The following is a 23825-nucleotide window of genomic DNA, read 5'->3' as shown; positions in this document are numbered from 1 at the left end:
CAATACATGACACCAGTGGTAACAGACAATGTACCCTGAACTGCTGGGATTGGATCTCTTTGAATCTACATGGTTTTATCTTGGAATTTAATTCCTGGGTTAAAACAATTGTCCCAGACACATAGGGGATATTTCTTTCCTAGGTAGCATTTTCTGAAATTCAATTCGGTATATTTCAGGTTCATAATGTAACCCTGTTCCTAGAGAACTATTTGGGTTTTCTATGTTGCTATCATGGAGATCTGACTCTTATCAGTATGTTGTCCAGAAATAGCTGACAGATGGGTGCTTGATGACCACCTCCCTACTGGTTTTGTGACAATCTTGGGAGTTAACAGGCTAATTGGAAGTGTTCTAAACTGGAAGTGGTGTCTTATCTATACGTAAATAGAGAAACTTGCAATGGCAACAGCAAATCCAGACTTGCAGGTATATATTTACCCACTCTAACATGGGGAAATAGTCTCCTGAAGAGAATGCAGCTGTTAACATTTCCATTCTGAATCTGGATTTCTTCATATTTGTTGTGATGTTTGTGGTCTAGTAACACCCTCATTTCAGGATCTGTTTTTTTACCATGAAGTCACTGTAGAACCTTTCTGGTAATGCAACAGTTCCTTTGACCCCAATTCAGAGAAAAAACTGGGTTTTTTTGATAGTTTGATGTTTACCAGCATTGAGAGAGGGAATGATTACGAAAAAAAGAGAGTGAAGTTTAAACTAATCGATGAGGGAACCCTCACTGCAGCACAGGATTTGTCTTGTTTGTTGAGGCTGCCAAACTGGATTGCTTCCCAGGGCTTTTACTGACATGCAGTTCTTTTTTTTGCCAGTCACCAAATGAGGAGGACCTCTAGTGTTTCTGTTCCAGGCATTTACCTCCAGTGTTTCTGCTCCAGGACCAGCTTTCTATTGGTTTCCATACTTCTTTTCTTTTTGTTGATGAGAACAGGGCTAACGAACTACATCCTGTAGCTGGGATTGAACTCTTTCCCTGTGTTTCTTAGAAGAATTTGACAGGGAACTTGACAGGGTATGTCCTTCGGCCTGCGCCGCTTCCAGCAGTTCCCATTAGCCTGGAGCAGCGAACCGCGGCCACTGGGAGCCACGATCGGCCGAACCTGCGGACTCGGCAGGTAAAAACAAACTGGCCCGGCCCACCAGGAGTTTTCCCTGCACAAGCGGCGGAACAAGTTTGGGAACCACTGCTCTAGCAGATCAAATGTGTGCTACAGGTGCTTGCATCAAGACAGTGACAGATTCAAAACTCTGCTGCAAAGTGAGCTTTCAAAGAAGCCATTTCTGCATCTGCCTTTGAGATCAGGGTCAGATTCCCCTTCAGACCAATAGAATTTCATAAAGTCTCATTAGGTGTTTACAAATCCTCTTGGTTTTAAGTGAGACAGTGTCACTTACCTAATTATATTCTCCAGAGAATTTTGACATGGCAGGTTTGCTTACCTTTACCTGGCTGAATACCCTGCATTTCTGCACAGGGTAACAAAATAGGCAGGGGTTAAGTGTCGTGTTCCTTCTTTTCAAGTTTTGATAAAAAAAAAAAAAGCTGTTTTCTCTAGAAATAAGCCTGATGAGTAGCGCAATCTCAAGTTTTTTGTTCTTAGATTTTTATTTCAAGGTTTCTTCCTTTTGACATTGCTCAGCTTTTTGCGAAGGTCCATGCCTTGTGTTTGAGAATGGAGTGCCTTTAAAAAAAAGTTAAGCTAGTAACAATCCAGTTTCTTTTCCTCATCTACTTCCGAGGAAAGAAAAATCTATTTAAATATGATCATCTTGACAATCTTGCATGTTTGACAGCACGTCTGCCCGTTTGCACAGGCTGGAGAGAACCCTCTTTAGTACCAAAGTAGGCACTGCATGAATTTTGGTAAAGTTATCTTAAAGAAGAGCTGTTCTTGTAGAAAGGGAGGTATTGGCATTTACCTCAATCTGAAATGTAGAAAGATCATCTACATCAGAAGTACAGCAATTTTGTAGATGTAGCCTTCCTGATACCTGTAATGAATGCTCCATGCTTGCTGCTGAAAAATTCTTGCTGTGTTGCAATTTTGCTGGAATATTATTTATATGCCATGAGTTTTTTACGAAGGTCGGTCTGTGGACCGAGAATAAGTCTGGCAGAGCTCACTGTTTGCCGAGGAAAGGAGGGGAGCTTCAGAGATGAATTTTTGCCTTTTAGGGGAATATTTGTTTACCTAGCCACATGCAGTAGTGAAAGGGAGTGGCAAAGGAACGGCAAAGGAGCACTCTGAGAATAATAATTAGAAAACTCCAAAGTAAAACAATATTTACTCCTTCCTGTAAAGTCCAAATACTGTAAGACTGCTCACTCTTTCCAGAAATTCTGAAAAAACACTAAGACAATAGTAACAAAATAAGGAAGTTAAAAAAAGAAAACTTTGGAAAGCAGGAGCTTTCACACTTGCTATCTGCCCTGATGCAGAAGGCAGAACAACTAGAAGTCAAATGGACGTGGGTACTAAGCCACAAGTCTCACCAGTCTCCATATTCTGCAAAGAGAGGAGACACCCAGAAGTCAGGACTAATGGAGATGGCATGCATTAGATTTGCAGAGTTAAAGTTAATTTCTGTTTCAGTACATTTCATCTACAGAGTTAAACACCATTAGAAAACTGAAATATTGAATTAATGTTCTATTTGAAAATGCAAAACAATATAATTCCCCACAAGTATATTTGTTTTGGTATTTTTAATAATACTAGGGCACTATTATTTAAATTCCAGAGTACTGTCTTTTATTAAGTATTTCAGCAGAGATCTGCAGTACAAAAAGATATATCTATTGCTACAGCAAGAGCGAGTGTGTGAGAGAGAGAGAGAGAGAGAGGTATTTTTGCATAAAAATGCTCATGTGATGCATGCCCTAAGGCCTAATACCAAAAAGGAAAGATTAAGCAGATGACAATTCATTTACATGACTAAAATTCTAAAGCAAAAGAATGAGTGAACATATTAACTGGGAATTAAGTTATTACCAAGTACCTTGAGATGTGTTGCCCGTTTGAAGGCTTTATTGCAAACATGGCACACATGAATTCTCTCCTTGCCATGAACCTCTTTACTGTGGTGCATTAACATCGTGGCTGAAGAAAAGGTCTCACTACATTCAAAACATTGGTGTACACGGCCCTCTTTTTCTACTTGACTGCCCTTAGTCAGGTTAGAAGAAACCTCAGCCACCTGTAACAATTTATAAAACATGATTATACATTCAAAAGTGGAGGATGACACTCTCAAAAACCAACAGAATTATTTTTCTTGTTATGTACTCTAGTCTGATCAATGTATTTTCAAATGAATCACATGAGCTGGGCTCCAAACATAAATAAAAAGAACAGAACGAGATTAGGGGTAAATATAAATTTGTGTTTGACCATTCCTCCTATGCCTCTGGCAATTTTTTTAAATGGAAGATTTGCTAGATACAGTCAATATCTGAAAATAAACAGACAATATATTGTGGTATTAAGGGTACATGGGGTACATGGTGTGCATGCAGTCAAGTCTATGGAGATCTAATTCACAATATTCTTTATGTAGAAGAGATTGTAAAACCACATATTCAGTACTGGAAAGAAAAAGGACAAAGTAAATGATGGCTGCTTCCTAAGGTGTCACTAAGAGGTTCCAAAATATATTAATTGTCTTACAGGATAATTTCCTTTGATTTATGTCCCTCCCTATCAATCCATCACTGTGAACTCCCTCTGTGTGAGCAAAGACCATAGGGAGTTCAAGCATTGTGCCTGAAAACTCCAGGCTTATACCCCAACTACTTGGCTTCCCACCAGGAGAGTACTTTCAAAGCCATAAACAATAACTCAGATTAAATATTTAATTGTGAATTATCTTTTTTGTGAACTACTGCATGTACACAAACTATCCTTGAAAGCGTATAGGAAAAAAATGAGATGTAGTCAACTGCTAGACTTGGGAGAGTCCATATTGAAAGAGACATTAATCAAAAATATTGGGTAAGAGATTTTCCATTCCTCATGTTGTCCTTTTCCCCCCACCTCCCCCAATCTATTTATCACTAGGGAAGATAGTGCAGGGGTAGTAATTTGGAGGGAGAGAGAGAGAGAGAGAGAATGTCAGAAATAAAGTAGATTTTGGTGAAACCAAGTCAAGTGAGTGGCCATTTTGGCAAGTGGGAGAGTTGATCCATAGTTCAAGATCACAAAGGGCAAAGAGGTGGTCAGGTCAGGTCGTGGATCAAATGGAATATCAACATGGAAACTGAAGTCACTAAAGATGATTGGAGATTGAGATGAGGGGGAAAGGTAGGCATCACAATCAGGGAATAAGGCATTTGGGGAAGGATCGGGGCAGTAGACAAGAGCTGTAAGTAGCTGAAGGAAGAATAAAGTCTGATGAGTGCTACTTGAAAGAGGAATGGGAGAGAATGGAGAGACCGTCTGCAGGAAGAGGAGGAATCTGACACCCTGAGTATCGTTCTTTGGGTAGGATATACAGTGTGGAGAGAGAGAATTAAAATCCCCATATTAGAACACAACTTCAAAGGTCAGGGATGTGGGGAGTAGGAAGTGGACGGGACTGTGGTATTCTTTTGTAGAGGAGTGAAAAAGGGAAGAGAAAAATAGTGGTCTTAGTAATGAAATTGGAAGCGTATGGGACCCAAAGGGACAGGAAGGGTGACAGAGCAAGGTATGGTTGGTGAGGAACAAAGGGCGATGTAGACAGGGGCAAGGTTGGGTGAGATGTTACTTGATGCAAAAAGAGTGGCATTATGGGATGATGGCAGCAGAGAGATGTAGAATGTCATGGAGTTGCAAGGAGGCTGTGAGGTGAACCTGGCAATGAGTGAAAAGAGAAAAAAGAATGGAAAGAGAAATTGTGATGTAGGGCAGTGAGAAGGGAAGATAGGGTGGAACAAGAGGGTGTCAGGAACAAAGTAATGGAGGACAACTATGATGAGCATGGCTGCTAGAAGTCAAAAATCAAATAAGTAGTGAAGCAATTAAAAATGTGTGTGTGGTAGGAAAAATCACATGAACAGCAGAAAAGTTAGAGCAATGAAATCCATTGTATCAATCAAATGGGGTAATGAATTCATGCAAAAATTATTCGGTGACAATTTATTATGAAGAAAATTGAGAGCAATGAAACAGTTAAAAATATGGAAAATCAAGTGATTAATTGATGGATCAATATGCAGAGAATGAGACAATCAAAGGGATAATGAAGTGCTCAATCACTCAAAGAGCAGCCCACTAAACGATGAATTCACTAAGACACAGCTGAGAGGGTATCTCCAGAGACTGATAATAACTAAAATTTTCACCATTGAAAGATGGCATGACACCATTGAGGAGGATTTAGAGATATGCTCCTCAAGTCCTTTCATCCTGTCCCCTGAACTCTTCAGAGATAGGAAAGATGGCAGCAGTAGTCGATTAACTCTGGATGGGTGCAATGTCCCAGTGGTGGGGACTGGGGAAGCTAGCTGTGAACAAGAAATGAGATTTTGCCACACACACCTTTTCCCAACCTCAGACAAATCTATTGTCTCCGGTGAAACAGATTTTAATGGAATATCTTAGACACAGAGAGAGAAAGGCAGATATCTGGTGTCGATGGGTCCAGGCCATTGACAACCTTAACGATAAGGATCACAACCTCTAAACTATTCCAGTTTTGACCCACATCTCCTTATTTGGCAGTTTACTATTTTGCTCTATACAGATTTCTTTAAGATTTGATTATCTCTTCAAAGTAATAATGAAATGGAACAGTCTTTTCTGCCTAGATCTGAAAGATAAGTATTACTCGTAACTTTTTCCTCTTCTTTTTGTAAAAGTGTATGACAAAGAGGATTAATAACACTACCACCCACTGATACAAATCAAAGTTGTTTTTGGCTGTGGTCCAGCCTCTCGCTGCTCATTTTTTGGTTACTTTTAAAAACCTTTTTTGTGGGGTTCCACAGACCACTCGTGGCAAGGAAAGAACTTCTTCTTGGATGAATAAGACATTACTCCCAAGTCCATGCTTTATGTTAATCTCAGAACAGGAGGTGAAATCCAAATGGCACAGTACTCCTTCATACTTTTTATTCTAAAAACAATGCTTTTTCAACTGCTTGAGTGTGGTGCTGTATGGGGACAGCCTAATTGTCAAGCAGCATTTTTTACTGAGTAGTTTCTGAAAGCTTAGAAAAATGGAGAAACTACTTCCCAAAATGAGAGGGAAAGGTCAAGAAGGATAAACAAAGGGAAATGTCCCTGCTACTTTATGAGGAATTAAAAGAGGAAAGCTCCAGGAGAACTTGAAATTGCTGCATCTAGCTACTGATGGGAGGCAGAGCTAGCAGAAACCAGAGTACTTCGGGCTTAAGCCCGGAGTTTACTGCCAAAGCTTTCAAGCTTCCTACAATCTTTGCACACAAGGGAAAGCTCCACAATAACTGATGGATGGAAGTGTTACACTAAATTAACTTTTCTGCATAGATACTTGAAAAAAATGTGGGTAAATGACACCAGGCGTTACCAGTGGACCAATGGCAAGCCCAATGAGAGTGGAAGGGAGGAAGGCCAAATTGTATGAGAGACAACAGAATCCAAATATTCTACCATAGTTCTAGACAACACAAAAGCAGAATTGGGTAAGTGGTTTTGAACAACTCCTAAGCTTTCCTCTATGTTGTCTGGGATACTAGAGCCTAGATCACCATTCTTAACGATCTGCTATTTTAAAGGAATTAATAATTTAAGTGGAGACTGTTACATGTAGTCCTTCCCTTGCATAAACTCAAAGCATTGAGAGTCAGACAGCATTTTTACTGTAATCATACTGTAACTGTGAGAAATTCAATACCCAATAAAAATTTCCATATCAATTTAAAATATTTCAGTGTAATTCTTTTATTACTAACCCGTACATAAGTGTTTTTAGGGCTTTGAAAGAAGCTCCATGGCCAAATGTAAAGGCGAGATTCAATCTGTTTAGTCCATAGAGAAAGTCTAGATTGAAATTGAGCCTGCTAAACCACAGTAAAAGGTGTTAACCTGTGTCTAGACTAGGGAAGAGGTCGATATTAGATCTGGGTTAGCTAAAACATTTTAAATAATCAGGACCTAAACTCAACCACTGAAATTTCCTCATCTAGACAAAGCCACAAACCCCATTTTTCACATATTAGGGGAGATGATGTGCGCCAGAACAAACATTTTCTGTGATGTTTTCTGGATTAATGTGTCGAGTACCACTAACGTTCTCAGAATAAGCCCTCAATTTTGCAAATGTTTACTCACATGCTTAACATTAAGCCCATAAATTGTCTCACTAATACCTGTGGGACTACTCACGTGCTTAAAATTAAGCAAGTGCATAAGTACTTTATTCTTTTAAAAAATGGATTGCATCAAAGATGTTATTAAGCTAACTACAATATGAAAAGCTTGTTCTCTGTACAGTTTCTTGAATGCAGCTAGTCTATTCCTCAAATGGTAAGATGATTTTTAAGATTTTTTAAGTGTAAAGCAGGTAAGGACTGTTTGCAAGGGAGAAAAAGTTAATTGCCTTTTATAGGGCAACCAAGGAGATTCAGGTTTATCAATGTTTTGAAACGAAAGCATACCTTATCTACGAATAAAAACTGATAATTATGATTAGAAAAAGTAATGTGTCATCTATTTGATAACAATATCCATCTGTCTATTTTTACCTAACAGATTTTTTCCCATAGGTCTGGCTTGCATGATTTACAGAAGAAATAACTAATTTAGAGAGAGTGATTTTTTTCCCCTCACTATGTAATACACGAGGAGTTTCTGCAAGAGACGAATGCTCTTTGTAAAAAGAACTGGAAGAAAAGAGTGATAATATATTTAGTGTGACTGTATTTGTGATGTAACCATTTTCTGAAGTGCAATATGATCCACTAAAACAAATTATAGGGCTAGCATTTACATGTGTTAGCTTGTTGGTTTTACAGATCATGAGCCAGAGATACTTGTACCAGATGGAGCTTCATTTCAATATATCTGTAGTTAGTGCACATAATTAAAATGGATAGACAAAAAACCAAAGACCTTCATCTCAAAGCATAGCTAGAAATACTGTTCTTCCATCTCATTAGAGAGAATGTACTTTTAATAAAGCATTTGAACTGGTAATATAAAAAGCTCTTAACCAGCTCAATGGCTATGAGCAATAGGGGTGATAAGAGGGAATGACTCTGTCATACTTCAAAATAAGGAGAGTAAGGCCTCACTTAGAAGAATTCAGTAAAAAGGCATTTATGTAATAGAAATGGAATTTTAACTTTGACCAATACATGCCTTTATGTTCTGGAAAAGAAAGAACACTGGTGGTTAGATATTTTGTGTACATTCAATGGCAATTCTGAGCATACATGTGTATCAGATGCAAGAAGGTGCATAAAGTTCTGGTGTAGTCCGTTTCTGTTTTTTCTTTAGCAAAGGCCACTTGCTCAATAGCAGAGTTAGAAAGTGACACACTTTTTACCAAACAAAATTCACAATTTTTTAAAGGATTTGGAAATGAGGGAGCGACATGCCTATAAACCTGTAGATTGTGCAAGTGACAGGATCTTTTCCATTTCTTTTATTTCTTCAGCAGAAGTAAAATTTTCAAATGTTTTAGTGACTTAGAAGTCAAAAGCCCATTTTCAAAAGGGATTTAGGCACTACAGGTGAAATGGTTAAAAGTGCCTATGTCCAATTAAAATTCAATTGGATTTAGATGCCTAAGTTACTTAGGCATTTTAAAAAATTTCACCCCACATCGTTTTTTAAGGAAATAACTTGAGGCTGCTTGAGAGCTTATTTAAAAATTCAGTAATTTCTAGAATGAGATAAACAACTCAAACATGACAGCACACATTAATGTACATGAAATTATTGAGGGTAATCATGACTAAAGAAGATGTATAGAATTTCAATAAGAACTAAACTAGAAAACAGAAATGGTAGATTAAGTTTACTAAAGTTAAGTGCAATGTAAAGCACATTGAAAAGAACAGTTTAAACTGCAAATTTATGCACTAATGGGTCCTAAATTAGCTGTAATCTCTCAGAAAAAGACTGAAGTGTAGGCAGCAAAACCAAGATGTCAGCAATGGTTAAATAAAAACAAACACGATGCTACTGTAACCTGTATGAACAGGGAAAGTAGAGAAGAGTATTATACACAATAGGTAAATTGCTGTTACTCTTGTGTTCATATTGGTCACCTCACGGTAAGAGAAAAGGGCAATGAAAGTTATTTGACACACTGCGATGGTGGAAATCATGTATATATCAAAAAGGCTAGGATTAGTTTGCAAAAAGAAGAGAAAAAGGAGATATAAATATTTGCATTTTTAAAGCATCCATTTTTAAAACAGAATTTTGGACACTACAAATATTCAAAAGCAAATTTAAACCGTAAGTTATGCACCTTGTAGCAGTGATTAGGCATAGAGCTGCAGAAACTGCATGCATAAATTATTTTTTTGTCATTTGCAATATTAAAAATCTAAGTCTATATGAATTCTAAGACAAAAGCAATGGCAAGATGGAAGTTATGGATGAGAATTCATAATAGTTATTCATAGTCAGTACATTACAGGGATGATGTAATTCTCCCAAAACCGATCATTATAAAGCCAAGAAATTAAGAGTTAAGGTTAAACTTAATGTTATGAATTGGCAATGCACAGACAGGGATACTAAACCTTTACTTGCCCTGTACTGATGCCATACAATTATCACACTATTATGAGTATGGTATTTTCATGGCTGTGGTTCCACATATGATTAAATTAATTTTCAAAGATTATATTTTTTCTTTTTTCCCCCACCTTATGGTAATTTGATACAGAATTGATAGAAAACTTGCGATTAATCTTTTAAAAATTATTCAAATGTAATCCATGCACAAGATTTAAGCAAGTTTCAACTATATTGGAAAGTATGCATTATTCTGTTATTAAAATCACAGAGGAGGTTGGCGGGGGAAGATCTGGAAGGCGGAACAGGTTGGAGTACCAACTTTATTTAAGGACCCATTTTAAAGCCTGTACTAGTTAATAGATTTACATGGAAATTCCCATAATACGTATTCTATACTCAAAAAGTGCTATACTTATCATGAAGATATCAGATATTTTTTCATAGTTAACAAAAACCCTGAATCCCTGCTTTAAGTGCAAAATCAACCCAGTCTTAACTATAAAGCTAGAGCCTCTGTAATAAGCTACTTTAAGATAAAGTTAAAAAATTGTATGAAACTCTCTGCTTCAGGACAAACGGATCATTTTCATATCTGAGTAAAGTCATGTTTTTATACATAAGAGTACACAAATAAACTACATCTACCTGATATGTTATTTCATCAGAGTTTGTAGATGTTGAATGTGGAGTATGGCTCACCAGTATGACTTGTTGTGAGCCCGAACCGCTTTGGCTGGAGAGACTAGAATCTGTGAGTAAAGCGGGGAACTGCTGACCCTATCAAAATAAAATTATTTAAGTGATTGTATTTACAAGCACAGTCAACCGTCATAATTAACCAGTAAATCCTAAAAGAATTATAAAATGGGGTTAAATAGAAACTCATTTTATCACTCAAGACTACTCTTTAAAAAGATTACTTCAAACATCAGTCTGAACAAATCACTTTAAAAGAAAAAAACCAACCAAACAAACAAACAAAAAAAAACCCCTAGCACTTTCAGGCCAATGGGGGTTAAAAATATATCCAAATAAGCATATCAACTGTGCTAAATCCACATATTTTGAAGTGTCACATTATCTGAAATTAAACCACATAATGTATTACTGCCAACTCCACAGAGCAGGAAGTCACCAGACCAATGGTATAATACATTATATCATTATATATTTTGACCTACCATTTGCATGGTATATCATGACAGATATACCTTGTATAAGCTGTTTGGGAAGCCCACCATTTTTATTTTTCCAACTCAAGATAAATATTTTTAATGCAAAGCTGAAGAGATTGGGGATAACTGGGAACGTAGTTACCTCCACAGACTGTATGTGTAAATATATATATATATACACACACACACACACACACGCACCCCAATCCACAGAAAATAAATAAGCAAACAACTTAGTCCTAGTTCAGCAAAGATAGAAGCCAGCAGTGGTTTTCACATATTAAGATTGAAGGAAAATGTCACAGAGGATCTGACTGTACATGTGGCCTATGTACAACACCTAAATGTAGTCAGTGTTATTAACGTCTAACTTTCAAGGACAACAAATGTAATTCAGCTAAAAATTATATGAAGAGGTAAGTTATTGCTGAACGTGCAAATGGTTTTGCTTTGCTACCAACCACTGAAGTCCTTTTTCATGTGAAGCAATAGGGATTTTTTCTTCATACTACTTGCCAATGCACCTTTAGCTCTATTGACGTACTGGAAAGGTTCCTAAACAGTGGCTCATGAACCACGGGCAGATAGCGTTGGAGAGCCAAGTGGTCACATGGTGCTGGCTTGCATTGTTTTTTTCAGCTGCTAACTTATTTTAAAAAGACAGTTACCAACTATAATAAATACTCTCCTATTATTTTCCACAAAAGAAACAGCTGTATTGCCACAGAAATTATGTGGTCACAAATGGATGGACAGCAGGTTCACAAGACAACATACTAAAGTCTGGTCCACGCTACAAAATATTTTGGAGGCCTGGATCTAAAGTCACTGATTACTGTGCACCAGCGTTTTCAAGATGAAAAATAAATATCTTATTTAAGTCTCTGTAGGTTTATTCACATTCACAAATACTTGCTCCTAGAGGAAGATACCACTGTCAACCTTTATATAATGTGTCTTCCTTCACTATCTCACACTGGTGTTTCTCCTGTTAATTTTCCTAACCGGACATGAAATGGAAGAGGTCACTGGGATTTACTGTTAAAATTTCTAAAATGTGTTCTTGTATTGTGACTAATTTGTCTAATTTTGATTAAGTAGAAATCACTATTACAAACCCAGTGAACTTTCTCTTGTATTGCAGTGTTACAGAGTAGACAGGAGCAAGGAGCAGAGTTACATATCCTACAACACATGGAAAGAACAGTTTCTTGCCTTACAGCAACCGTGACTCTTTGACACGATGTACACAGTGTCAATCTCACTGTAGGAGGCACGCACCTGACACACACAAGACCAGATTATACTGGATATGAGGGTTGCATAGGCATCCTTGTGCTCCCATCTGAGGGATAAATGGTGGAGGGTCATGACTCTTCCTCAGTTCCCTTGCAACTCGAAGCCCACATTGCAGACTACTCCAAAAAATGGGGATGGAGGGTTGATCATGGAACCACACTGACTACAGCATCTCAAAGAACCACAGTTACTGTAAGGTAGGTAGCCATTCTTTTCTCTTCATGTACAATGTGTGTCAGTGCAGGTCCCACTGTAAGTGACTAGCAAGCAGTCTCCCCTTCAGATGGTGGGAGTAAGAAGCCACAGCTGTACAATCAAAACCTATGTCTACACTTACGATCCTGTGTAAAGAAGACACTTTACACTCCCACCTAGCATGGATATAAGTATCAGCATAGTTGACAAGGCACGGCTTAGGTGAGCAGAGTGCCCTACCTATACAGCCAAGATGTATAGCCTACAACTCTCTACGTGCCAAAGCAGTGCTTCCCATGTCTGCACTGCTATTTTTAGGGTCCCTTTGCCTCAGCCTTTCCCCACCACAGTGAAAGGCTATGACAGCGGGGAGGTACCAGGGAACAGCTCAGACAACTATCTGCTGCTGGAGCCTTTCACTGTCACGTGTAGCTATACCCTGCAGTGTCAGGTGTGAACACAGCCTGCCTTTCACTGAAGCATGTAGCTACACATGTAGTACCTGTATTCTACACACTTCCCTAAGTGTAGATATAGCCAAAGATTGCAATCCCACTTTTGGTGTCTGCCCTGGCTATCCTGTCAGGTGCATATTTTTAAAAAGATCAAAATCTCTGAGCTCAGCACATTTCTGAAGCAGGCCAACGAGGTTGCCTGTGCTCTGTTCAGCAGCGCTCCTTGTTGTTTAGCAAGACACGCTCATTGACTAGCTGGTAACAAATGGTAATGTACTCTGTGATCTGCTTTGAGAGTCTCTGGGAAGATATTGCTTGGCGTTTACATACATCTGATAAAGCCACAAAGAGAGACACAGTGAGTTTGAAGGGCTTTGTCCTTCTAAATCGTAAAGTAGGGCTCTGGAGACATCCAGAGTGTGAAATTTCTTCTCTCTTGGAGAAAACAAGTGTGATTTTGAGAAGAAGACTGCCAAGATGAGTGACTGATTCTGATGGAATTCTAAGACCACCTAGGGGATGAACTTGGGGAGGGGACTCATCATCACCACCTTATCCCTGTTAAAACAATGTGTATGGTGTCCAGCCATAAGGGTTTAGATCTTGCTGACTTTCCATACCAACCTGATAGCAACAAAGAAGACTGTCTTGATGGTAGGTGGTATAATGAACATTTTGATGAAGCGTCAAAGGAAGGTTTCATGAGCCACAGGAGGGCAAAAAGAGGAGTCAGGTCTCTAACTGGATGTCAGGCACGAAGGAAGCCCTTAATAAATCTCACCACTGTACAGTGTGAAAAACTGCAGCAGCATACAGTCCAGAATCTGGAATCAGGTTTTCAACAAGATTTCCATTATTTTGGGCTGCCTATATGGAAAAAAAAACCCACCATTTGAAAAAAAAAAGTTCTGCTAGTTTTCTTGCTCTGCATAAGAACCTCTTGCACCTGCCACAATCTGTGTCATGAATGCTCATCCACACAGTATCCAAGACAGCTGTGTGCAGCAAGTGCAAGTACAAGTACAGGTGCAGTATCTGTCCAGTGTTCAGAGACACTATGTCTGGGCAAAGAAGGGACGCATATAGGAGGCTGGCTGGACATCTATAATAGGTCTGACAGACAAAACTGTCCCTGCCAGTTGGGGGCTATCATGATAATGGTAGCCTTGTCCTCTCTGATCTTGGATATTATCCTGGGGATCGGTTGGAAGGCATAAAAGAGACTGTGAGACCACCAAAGAAAAAAAGCATCCAGCAGAGACCCTAGGTATATGTCTCCATTGGAGTAGAAAACCTTGCATTTGGCACTCTCTATTGTGGCAAAAATAAATCTATGGCTTATTTGGATGGGTCCCCCATCATCAGAATATTGGGTCTAGGATGGATTCCACAGCAGTCATTCATGGTTAGTTACCACATTTCTGCTCAAGAAGTCTGTAAGGTCATGGCTGACTTCTGGAAGAAGAAAGTCTGGTGGAAAATCATCCCGCACTGGTAACACTATTCACCAAATTTGATGGATTCCAGATAAAGTGAGGACCATCTGGTACCCCGCTTGCTGATACAGTGTATCACCATCATACTGTCCATCACAGTTTGCACTATATTGTTTCACAGACATTGCACGAATGCTATGCAGGCCAAGCTGGTGGCCCTCATCTTGACGACGCGTAACTTCAGATTGCCTGGTGACCACACTCCTTGTATTTGGAGTTGATTCAGGTGGGCACCCCAACTTGTCCCTGTTTCATCTGTAATAAGCTTCACTGTTAGCAAGGGGGTCGAGGACGAGACCCACCTTTCCTCATATCAAGAGGTTTAGTCACTTGGTAAGTTCTCACAAAACTTGGGACGGGACAGTGACCAACAGGTTCATATTGTGTTTGGATGGGGAATACGCAGTCCTTAGTCAGTGCTGTAATGGCCACAGGTGAAGTCAGGCAAGCAATATCACATAAGTACATGCATGTATGTGTTCTAATAATCCCAGGCATATGCAAAAGTTCATGGATAGTCTCGTCCTTATGTCACACACAAGCAACTGAAAGGATCTCAATTTGTCTTTTGACATGTATGCTTATGATATCTGTGACTTGAGCAGAGTTCCTCTGAATTCTACATTCTTAGAGGGCATGAAAGATGATTCTTCATAGCTCATCAGGAGCCCTAACTGAAAGAACTGGAGGAGAACTTGATCTAGGGCTGTCTTGTCTCATCCCGGAATTTGCCCCTGAACACCCAGTCATCTAGGTATAGACAGACATGATGTCACTGTTTCCTTACAAGTGACACTACCATGGCCAAGCACTAAGTGAATATTCTTGGTGTCATGGAGAATCGAAAGGGTAGAAAGTTGCATTGAAAATGGTTGGGCCCTACTATAAATTTGAGGTTCTCCCAGTGAGGGAGGTGGAGAGCTATGTGGAAGGAGGCATCCTGCAAGTCATGAGATATGAACGAGTCTTGAGCTGGGAGCAATGGAATGATAGAAGCAAAGTGTTACTATCCTAAATCTGAGGCAGCATACGTATTTGTTTAGTTTCCTCCGGTCTAAAGACAGGGATAAAGGATAAAGACGGGGAGTAAAAGCCTCTTCCTCTGTAGTCCTGAGGCACCTCCAATATGGCTCCGAGGGAGAGAAAGAAGGCCAATTCTGTTTGTAAAGGGCTCTTGTGAAAAGGGTCCCTGAAAAGGGACATGGAAGAGGAAACAGGGGAGGGAAAGGAACTGGGTAATATAATCTTGAGTTATGATGTCCAGCACCCAATTTATCAGTGGTAATATCCGATCAATGCCCATTGGAATAAGGTTAGACAGTTTCCAAAAAAGGGCTCCACGGACCTGTCCTGGTGCAACTCTCGTCTGAGTAGTCACATCTGCTGCCATTATGTGTGGACAGAGTTCATGAAAAATGATGTCCTCTACTGTACCTCATCAGCTTCTTGGAATGGTATTTCGGCTGCCTACAGTAGGACAGCGTGTGCTGTCTTTGCTGGCGCAAAAGGGAGCTCAGTCACACTGGAGTCCTTGAGCAAGCATAAAGGCAGTGTCAGTTTTCTCTCTGATCCTTCGAATGGCAGATCCTCAACCATAGTTTGTACTCCATGAAGGCACACAGCCTGGAGCCAACATGCCTTCCACATTGGCAACACTTAGGCCATGTACCTAGTTGCAGTGCCTGCTCTGACCATAGCTGCTTACAAGGTCATTTTGGCCACCAGCTGAGTTTTCTTTTATGATGTCCCTGAGCTCCTCTCTGCTCTCACAACATTCACTCTGCCCCAAGTTAAAACGTCACATTTGGCTTGGAAACCCTGATAGCCACTTACAATTGAAACAATGCACAGAGTAGGATTCCCCCCAAACAAATCCAGTCTTTATCTTTTGGCACATTATTGGCCGAACAAGACTTCTCTTGGACAGTTGAGACCACTAAAGATCCAGCGACTGTGGCTGAGGCAAGGATGCTGCTGGAGAAGGAGATCTTTTCCTCTTCCATGACTGAAACAAGGGGCTTGGAAGGTAGAGACCTGGCAAGATGGACCGTACACCACAGGGGCCAAGGAGGCATCCCATATGCATCCATGTGGCTGGTAAGTTGCTGACTGGACCAATGCCAGTCCTGGCAGGCCAAAGATTGGGCTCTGATGAATTCCTTGGGTTTCTTGCTGGCACCACTCATGGATCACATGGGAGGGACAGCTAACTGCTAGTACCACCTCATCACCAGGATGCAAGCTGTCTATCTCTTTCATGGGTGGCACTGATGGGTAGGGAGCCCTAAGTGCTGGGGCCTTGTTGGCCCTGTTGGATACTGCAGTGCTGATGTATGTCCTGGGTGTGGTCCACGATAGTTCACCCAATGCCAGGGTTGATGATAGTACAGGTGCTTTTGGTACTAAATGTAGTCTGCTGCCCTGCAATCTACTCCTTTTCACTCATTTTTCATGTTGGATAAGGTTTATCCTCTTGCCTTCCGGTCTCTTTCTGCATGAGAAGACACTGAGCTTTTCCCCAAACTCCTGTCCCAGTGTTCTGGGTGGCCTGTTTTAGTGTCCTGTTTCAATGTCTGTGGTGGGGAGCATGGATCAGCTTTCATGTTGCACTCCCCATCAGTTTCCAGCCCAGGCTGGGGAAGCTAATGATCCAACTAGCAGACCAAATTCAGTGATGAATCCTGGCCATATGCCACCTAAGGCTCGCTGTGTATACACTAAGAAGAACGTCTATGATGTTGACTAATTTATGCTGGCTATCATACATATATTTAAAGCATTAAGTATCCATATTAAGTATTAATATAGCAGTTATAAATCCCAAATTAGTCTGTACCTTGGAAATAATCCCGTTCACCTATGTGAAATATCCCATACCACCTTGCATTAACTTTGGCTTAGAGCAGATAGGAATATTGTCAGTATCAGGACATATAATTGTTTCCTTATAGAAACAGAAAGGCAGTTACCCTCACAAACCTATTTATCCTAGTACAGGCTTAGGAGGTGTCTTCAGATCCCTTAGTACCTGAAATGCATTTACCCATACTAAAGATAAGGGTCCATCATGACCTAGAATGCACAGTGTGTTCAGAACAAAGATAAGGGGCACATCAGAAAAACAAGATAAAAAGCTAATTAGTTGAACCTAGTTTCAAATGAGGAATATGGTTTCTTTTAAGATTGCTTTAGGAGTAGAACTTTGGAGAACACACCTTCTGTAATAAGGTGAACGTAACACTGCTCTACAGGACCTCTACAGGAAGATTGGTGTCATATAGAACCTTTTTCCTATACCATATTAATAAACTTGACTGACATTGGTTATTTAGTCTCTTGACCAACTGACCATACAATTTATCAAAAATGGCATCATCTTTAATGTCAAAAGTTTTGATAGGTTCAATGCTGCAGTTGGAGACAGTGTACATCAGAGGTGGGCAAACTATGGCCCATGGGCCACATCTGGCCCTCTGGACCCTTCTGCCCGGCCCCTGAGCTCCTGGCCTCGGAGGCTGGCACCCAGCCCCTCTCCTGCTGTTCCCCTCCCCCACAGCTTCAGCTCGCTGTGTCGCCAGCGCAACGCTCTGGGCGGCGGGGCTGGGCAGCGCAGCTGCAGAGCCGCAGCCTGACCCGGTGCTCTGTGCTGTGCGGTGGTGTAACTGGCTCCAGCCGGGCGGCATGGCTGCCTGTCTTGGTGCTCTGGGCGGCACGGCTGTAGCACCACCAGCCACTGGTGCTCCAGGCAGTGCAGTAAGGGGCCAGGGAGCGGGGGGGAAGGGAGGGGGGGTTGGATAGAAGGCAGGGGAGTTCGGGGTGGTGATCAGGGGGCGGGGGTGTGGATAGGAGTTAGGGCAGTCAGAGGGCGGGGAACAGGGGGTTGAATGGGGGCAGGACTCCCAGGGGGGCAGTCAGGAAGAAGAGAGGGGGTTGGATGGGGCGGCGGGGAGCAGTAGGGGCAGGGGTTCTGGGGGCGGTCAGGGAGAAAGGGTGGTTGGATGGGGCAGGGCTCCCGGGGGAGCATCAGGAATGAGAGGAGGGGTTGAATGGGGTGGCAGGGGGCAGTCAGGGCAGCAAGAGGTGGATGGGGCAGGAGTCTTGGGGGGGGCCGTCAGGGGGCGAGAAGCAGGTGGGGTGGATAGGGAGCGGGGGCCAAGCCACGCCTGGCTGTTTGGGGAGGCACAGCCTCCTGTAACCGGCCCTCCATACAATTTTGGAAACCCAATGTGGTCCTCAAGCCAAAAAGTTTGCCCGCCCCTGGTGTAGATATTAATGTCAGTGCCAGTTGTTTTCTTGATGCAGTCTTCTTTGCTGTGGTCTTGGCATTACCTGCCTGCTTAATGGAGTGCTGGATGGTGCAAATTTGAGCAGTATGGGGATACTAGAGCCTAGATCTTCTGGGTCTCACGTCACTCTCAGACTGTTCTAAGAGATGGAGCTTCAGTCTCGCTTCTCTTGACCTTTAAGATGAGTAGAGAATGAAAGGCAAACCGAGCACATGCTGCTTGGATGAATTATACACCCCAAAACCAGGCAACTGCTGTGTCCGTCTTTAAGAAAAATTAGTCTGTCAAAGGATGGACAAGGCTTGAAGGTTTTGACTCCACCATCTTGAGATCTTTCTATAAAGGGGTATGTCCTGAGGGGGGAGGGGGAATGGGGAGAGAGTGTTGTATAAGGGGATCAAATCAAAGAAATTCAATCTGGACAGGGATTCAATTGCAGTTGAAAATTAAAGAACTAAAAGCTGTTCTAAAGATTGGTTCCGTTTTGCTGCCACTGACAGTAAGAGGAAACTTGGGGAGGATCACGGGAACTCGGGCCTTCACGCTTTCCCATGGGAGCATGAGGTGGCATAAGCTGTAGCTCCACATAAGAAATTCTGTCATGGTTCTAGGCAACAATGTGCACACTGTTAGCAGCAAAAATGTTTATTGCATCTTCATCTACTGTGCGTAAGTGCTAAAAATTACTTTCTGAAAAAACATTCAGACACTCCAGTCCCTTGAGGTTGTACTATTACTTTACCAAAAGAGCAGAGCAGTAAATTGCACTGACCTGTGAAGTGATATTAAGGGTAACTGAATCAAGACCACTAGATAACATGCCCTGAGTATCAGCCAAGGTCAAGGTGACACTACCATCTCCTCCAACTCCCGACGAAGACATTACTAAATTCTGAGCAGAAACTGTGGATTGAGACATGGGTGGTGTTGAAGGAAGATTTCCACTTGAAGTATTAAGTTCTGCAAAAAATAAAGTATGCACAACATTAAAAAAGGAAACAAGCATCAATCCTAACTACAGAGCTACCTTATTTTAGGTGAATAACTTAGGTGATAATTTCTTGCTTGCTAATTCTTTACTAAGAGTTGGTGGCACTACTGCAGATCTTTCTCCTCTTTTAGTCAGACAGGTGGCAAACAACGGGAAAAACAATTTACTTTCTTGTAACTGGAGTTTGCCAGATATGTAGCATCACAAAGATGTATGTGTGAGAGCCTTGCGCTGTGCTGCATGGATATGGGTCCATTACAAGCAGTATAACTGAAGACAAGTTTTCAGTGATAGGTAACACACTATGGAACACCCTACCACAGGAGGTCAGAATGTGTCTTCATCTGATCACCTTAGGAACTCAGAGGAAAAACTCACCTTTTTCAAAAGTCTACTTACACCAGAAGCACAGATGACAACAAAATTTATAGAAACCCAAAGAAAGAACATTCCACCACAAAACAAAAACCAGTAAAAGTGACCAAACATTAGGATAGCAAGAGCAGAGCCAGATCTTATTTTCCTGTATAAAAGGCTCAGATATTACAGTGAGATGTGTCCACCCTAATATAAAAATAACAACAACAACATAAGACCAAAATTCTGTAAACAGATTAGTTAATGCATCTGTTTACAGAACAGGGCCCCAAAAATATAAACCTACATTAGAACACATTACAGTATATGAAAATAATAGAAATGTAGTGGCTTGAAATAGCCACAACGGAGTTCCAACAGCATCTACATAGACAAGCTGCCTAGTCATGAACCAATTTATTCTGAATCTGAAATAACTGGGGTTATGAGAAAGTCATCCTCAAGGTTGAAAACAGGGTGTTCAGAAAATATTGCAATAATCTAAAAGCTGCACTGCCACTATCTAAATCTAAGGAATTCATTTATAACTATTCAGAGCCAGTTCAGACACTAAGACAAAAGGAGACATTACTTACCTTGTATAATGAGCTATTTCAGATGTGTCCCCCACTTGAGGTGTACACACACCCCTGACACATTTGATTGGAGACTTTCAGCAACAATGCTCCTTCAGTCCATGTATGCACCCTAGCCATCTTCATGCCCTGTACTGAGGACACTTAGGACTGTGATTGACAAACTATCCTCAAGTTCTTTTCTACCACAGAAGTCCCAGTGAGAAGAGACACTGCAGCTGAAGGGAAAGGAGTGCGGGTAGTCGAGCACCCACAGGGAGACATCTTGAAAAACTCTAGTTACTGTACAAAGTAAGTAACAACTTCTTTTTCTTCGATTAATGCCCCTATGCACACTCTACTTGAGTTGACTCTCTAGCAGTATCCTCTGAAGGAGATGGGCACTCCAGAACCCAGCCTAGAACTGTTCGTAGAACTGCAGAACCAAATGTAGCATCTGTTCTAGAGGCATTCACCAAGGCCTAATGTGTTGAGAAAGTATGAACTAATGCCCATGTAGCAGCTTTGTAGATTTCTGTAACAGGAACATCTTTCAGTATGGCAATGGACATAGGTTGAAATCTAGTAAAGTGGACTATTACCCTATTTGGACATGGCCCATTAGCCGCTGGATATCAGGAGACGATGAAGATGGAAACCCATTTAGAAAGTATCTGGGAGGACACTAATGGAGAGTGTGTAGGGGAGGGCAGCTGGTGGTGAGCGGGAAGCCAGGAGCCTGTGGGGCTAGGGTTAGGTTAGGGTTAGGTCAATGGAAGTGCTCCTGTTTAGGATGCGCACTACCGACCGAAGGAGGGTAGTATGGACCTGAACCACTGCAGTAATTATGTAAGATGTCTATGGAAAAATTATGATTTGAGGAATATGATTATCCTATTTGTATGAATGCATCATTTTGTATCTGAAGTTCTGAATATTAACTACGTACCTGTATTTCAAATGTTTGCTCCTATGGTAGCACCAACAAGGTATTTAGCCAGCACATTGTGAAGGAACTATCCAAGTTGAATGGCCCATCAAAGACCACTTAACTCACAATGAACCATGGAAGACACCTTAATGGACTTTCCTGTGAACGTTTTAACTAGAGTAGGAGTAATGGCCTCTGCTATAGCAGGCATGGACATGTGACTTGCCCATGTGACTCCAAACTCCATCTTGTTACAGTACCTGTATTTTTCCACAAACTGGACAGAGGGCTTTGTTTGAAACAATGGGTTTCCCTCTGCATGGCAGAAGCTATAAAAGGCCGTGGAGACATCTCCATTTTGTCTCTTTCCTACTCTAACCTCTGGACTATGGTTAGAATGCTCCCATGAGTATAAGTCCAAAGGACTGAGGACCTTCCAGTGATTTGGAAGCAACCAGAGACTTAACAAGCCAGCAGTTTAATTTCAATACTGCTACAAGCCTGATCCAAGAACCTTGCAATTATTGTATGTATTTGATTCCTTTAACCACTTTTAACTCTCACCTTTCTTTCTTTTATAAATAAACCTACCGATATTAGATACTAAAGGACTCACAACAGCATGATTACTGGGTAAGTTAGATATTGACCTAGGTCAATGTGGCTGGTCCTTTGGGATCAGAAGAACCCTTTGGTTGATGAAATCGGTTTTAAATAACCACTCTTCATTAAGTCTAGTGTTTTTGGTGGTGATACAAGGATTAGAACACCTAAGGAGACTGCTTTTCTGACTTCTTGTTAGCCAGTGCGGTGAAACATCAGTTTACTTCTGTTGCTGGTCTAGTATATCTTGTGAAAGAATAACCACCAGTTTTGGGGTGTGTTTGCCCTATTTCTCAACAGTTCATCCTGAATTTGGTATTCTCAGTTGTGATCCATTGAGGCATGGTTACAAGAGGTATTTGCCACTAGAAAAACCATTTTCATGGAAAGATTTAGAAGCGTACAAGAAGCTAATGGCTCTAAGGGAGATTATTCAAACCCCATGTTCACACTTAGGAAGAGAGTTGATAACACTTTGATGAATCTGGAAGCTGAAGGATGAGCAAATACTGAAAAACCCTCCACAGGAGAATTAAATTCTGTGATGGCTTCTAGGTGGACTTGAATGGAGCTTAACAAGAGACCTCTTTTCTTCAGAGTGAATCCACAGGTATCCAAAATCTCCAGGATGGAGAATCAACAGGAGAGAGGTGATAGTAAGTGCACCAGTGGTAAAATCGCTTCCATTTCTGAAGGTAATTCATGGTAGACTACTTTCTGCTGTTCAAAAAAAAGACTTCTTGATCCTCTCTGGAACAAGAGAGTTCTAATCCTGAAAGCCATCTAGGTAGCAAGCCTTTAGCCAGAGAGCCTCCAAGCTGGGGTAACAAATGTTCCCCAAATCCTAAACGATGGCTGGCTGGGAGTAGAAATGAAGAAGGTAAAGAAACTATACCTGTCTTGGCCAGGTTGGTGCAATCAAAATTACCATGGTTTTTCCTATTTGTTTAGAACGCTGAAGATTAGCAACACTGGAGGGGAAGGTATATAGGAGACTCTTTGACCAGGAAAGGAAAACGGTGTCCCCATGGAATGGAGACTGAGACCTCTTCTCAAACAGAATTTTGCACATCTGCGGTTGGCAGTACTGGAAAAAATGTCTATTGTTTGGAAGACGCCAGGTAAGGAAAATCTGCTTTAGTATGGATCTCTCAACTTCCCACTCGTGATCCGAGGTGAAGTGTTGGCTGAGGTAATCAGCAATGGTGTTTTAGCAGCTGTAAAAATAACCTGTTGAGATATGGATATGGTGGACTATACACCAGTTCTATTACCCGAGTGCCTCTGAGCACAGAGAAGGGGATCTCAACCCCTTGTTGATTTATGTTGTACATACTGGTCCTGTTTGTCATTAGACAAACAGAATGACCTTCTATCATGCTGGTAAGCATAATGTACTGCCATGATATGTAAACTCCAGAAAGTTGATATGTAAACTCCTGGGCGGACTATCTGCACAGGATAACATGGTCCCATAGATGAGTTTCCCATCCTCAGATGGATGCATCCAAAAACTATTGCGACAGAAGGAGGCAGATAACTGAAGGGAATTCCTGAGCATACCTTGTCCGGATTCTTCCACCATTCAAGAAAGACTAGCACATGGCTGGGAATAAAGAGCAACTTGTTCCAACTCTCTCTGCTGGGGGGGTATAAACTGTCCTGAGCCAGGCTTTGAAGCAGGGTATATGTAAGCAAGCGTGTAACGTGACAAAGTACACACTG

The 23825-nt window shown here is 41.1% G+C and overlaps 1 protein-coding gene across 1 annotated transcript in view; it reads right to left on the bottom strand.

The window, feature by feature from the left end:
- ZNF236 (zinc finger protein 236) overlaps positions 1-23825 on the bottom strand; it is a 172958-nt gene that overhangs the window by 20898 nt on the left and 128235 nt on the right. The window contains exons 28-30 of the mRNA XM_074944735.1: positions 19416-19603; positions 10383-10514; positions 3022-3219 (exon numbers count right to left, since the gene is read on the bottom strand). Coding sequence (XP_074800836.1) covers positions 3022-3219; positions 10383-10514; positions 19416-19603 — 518 coding nt within the window. The remainder of the gene's footprint in view (positions 1-3021; positions 3220-10382; positions 10515-19415; positions 19604-23825) is intronic.

Source organism: Natator depressus, chromosome 2 (genome assembly GCF_965152275.1).
Source record: "Natator depressus isolate rNatDep1 chromosome 2, rNatDep2.hap1, whole genome shotgun sequence".
In the NCBI taxonomy this organism is placed as follows: domain Eukaryota; kingdom Metazoa; phylum Chordata; order Testudines; family Cheloniidae; genus Natator; species Natator depressus.
The sequence above is the reverse complement of the archived record's forward strand: the minus strand, read 5'-3'. Positions and strand labels throughout refer to the sequence as shown.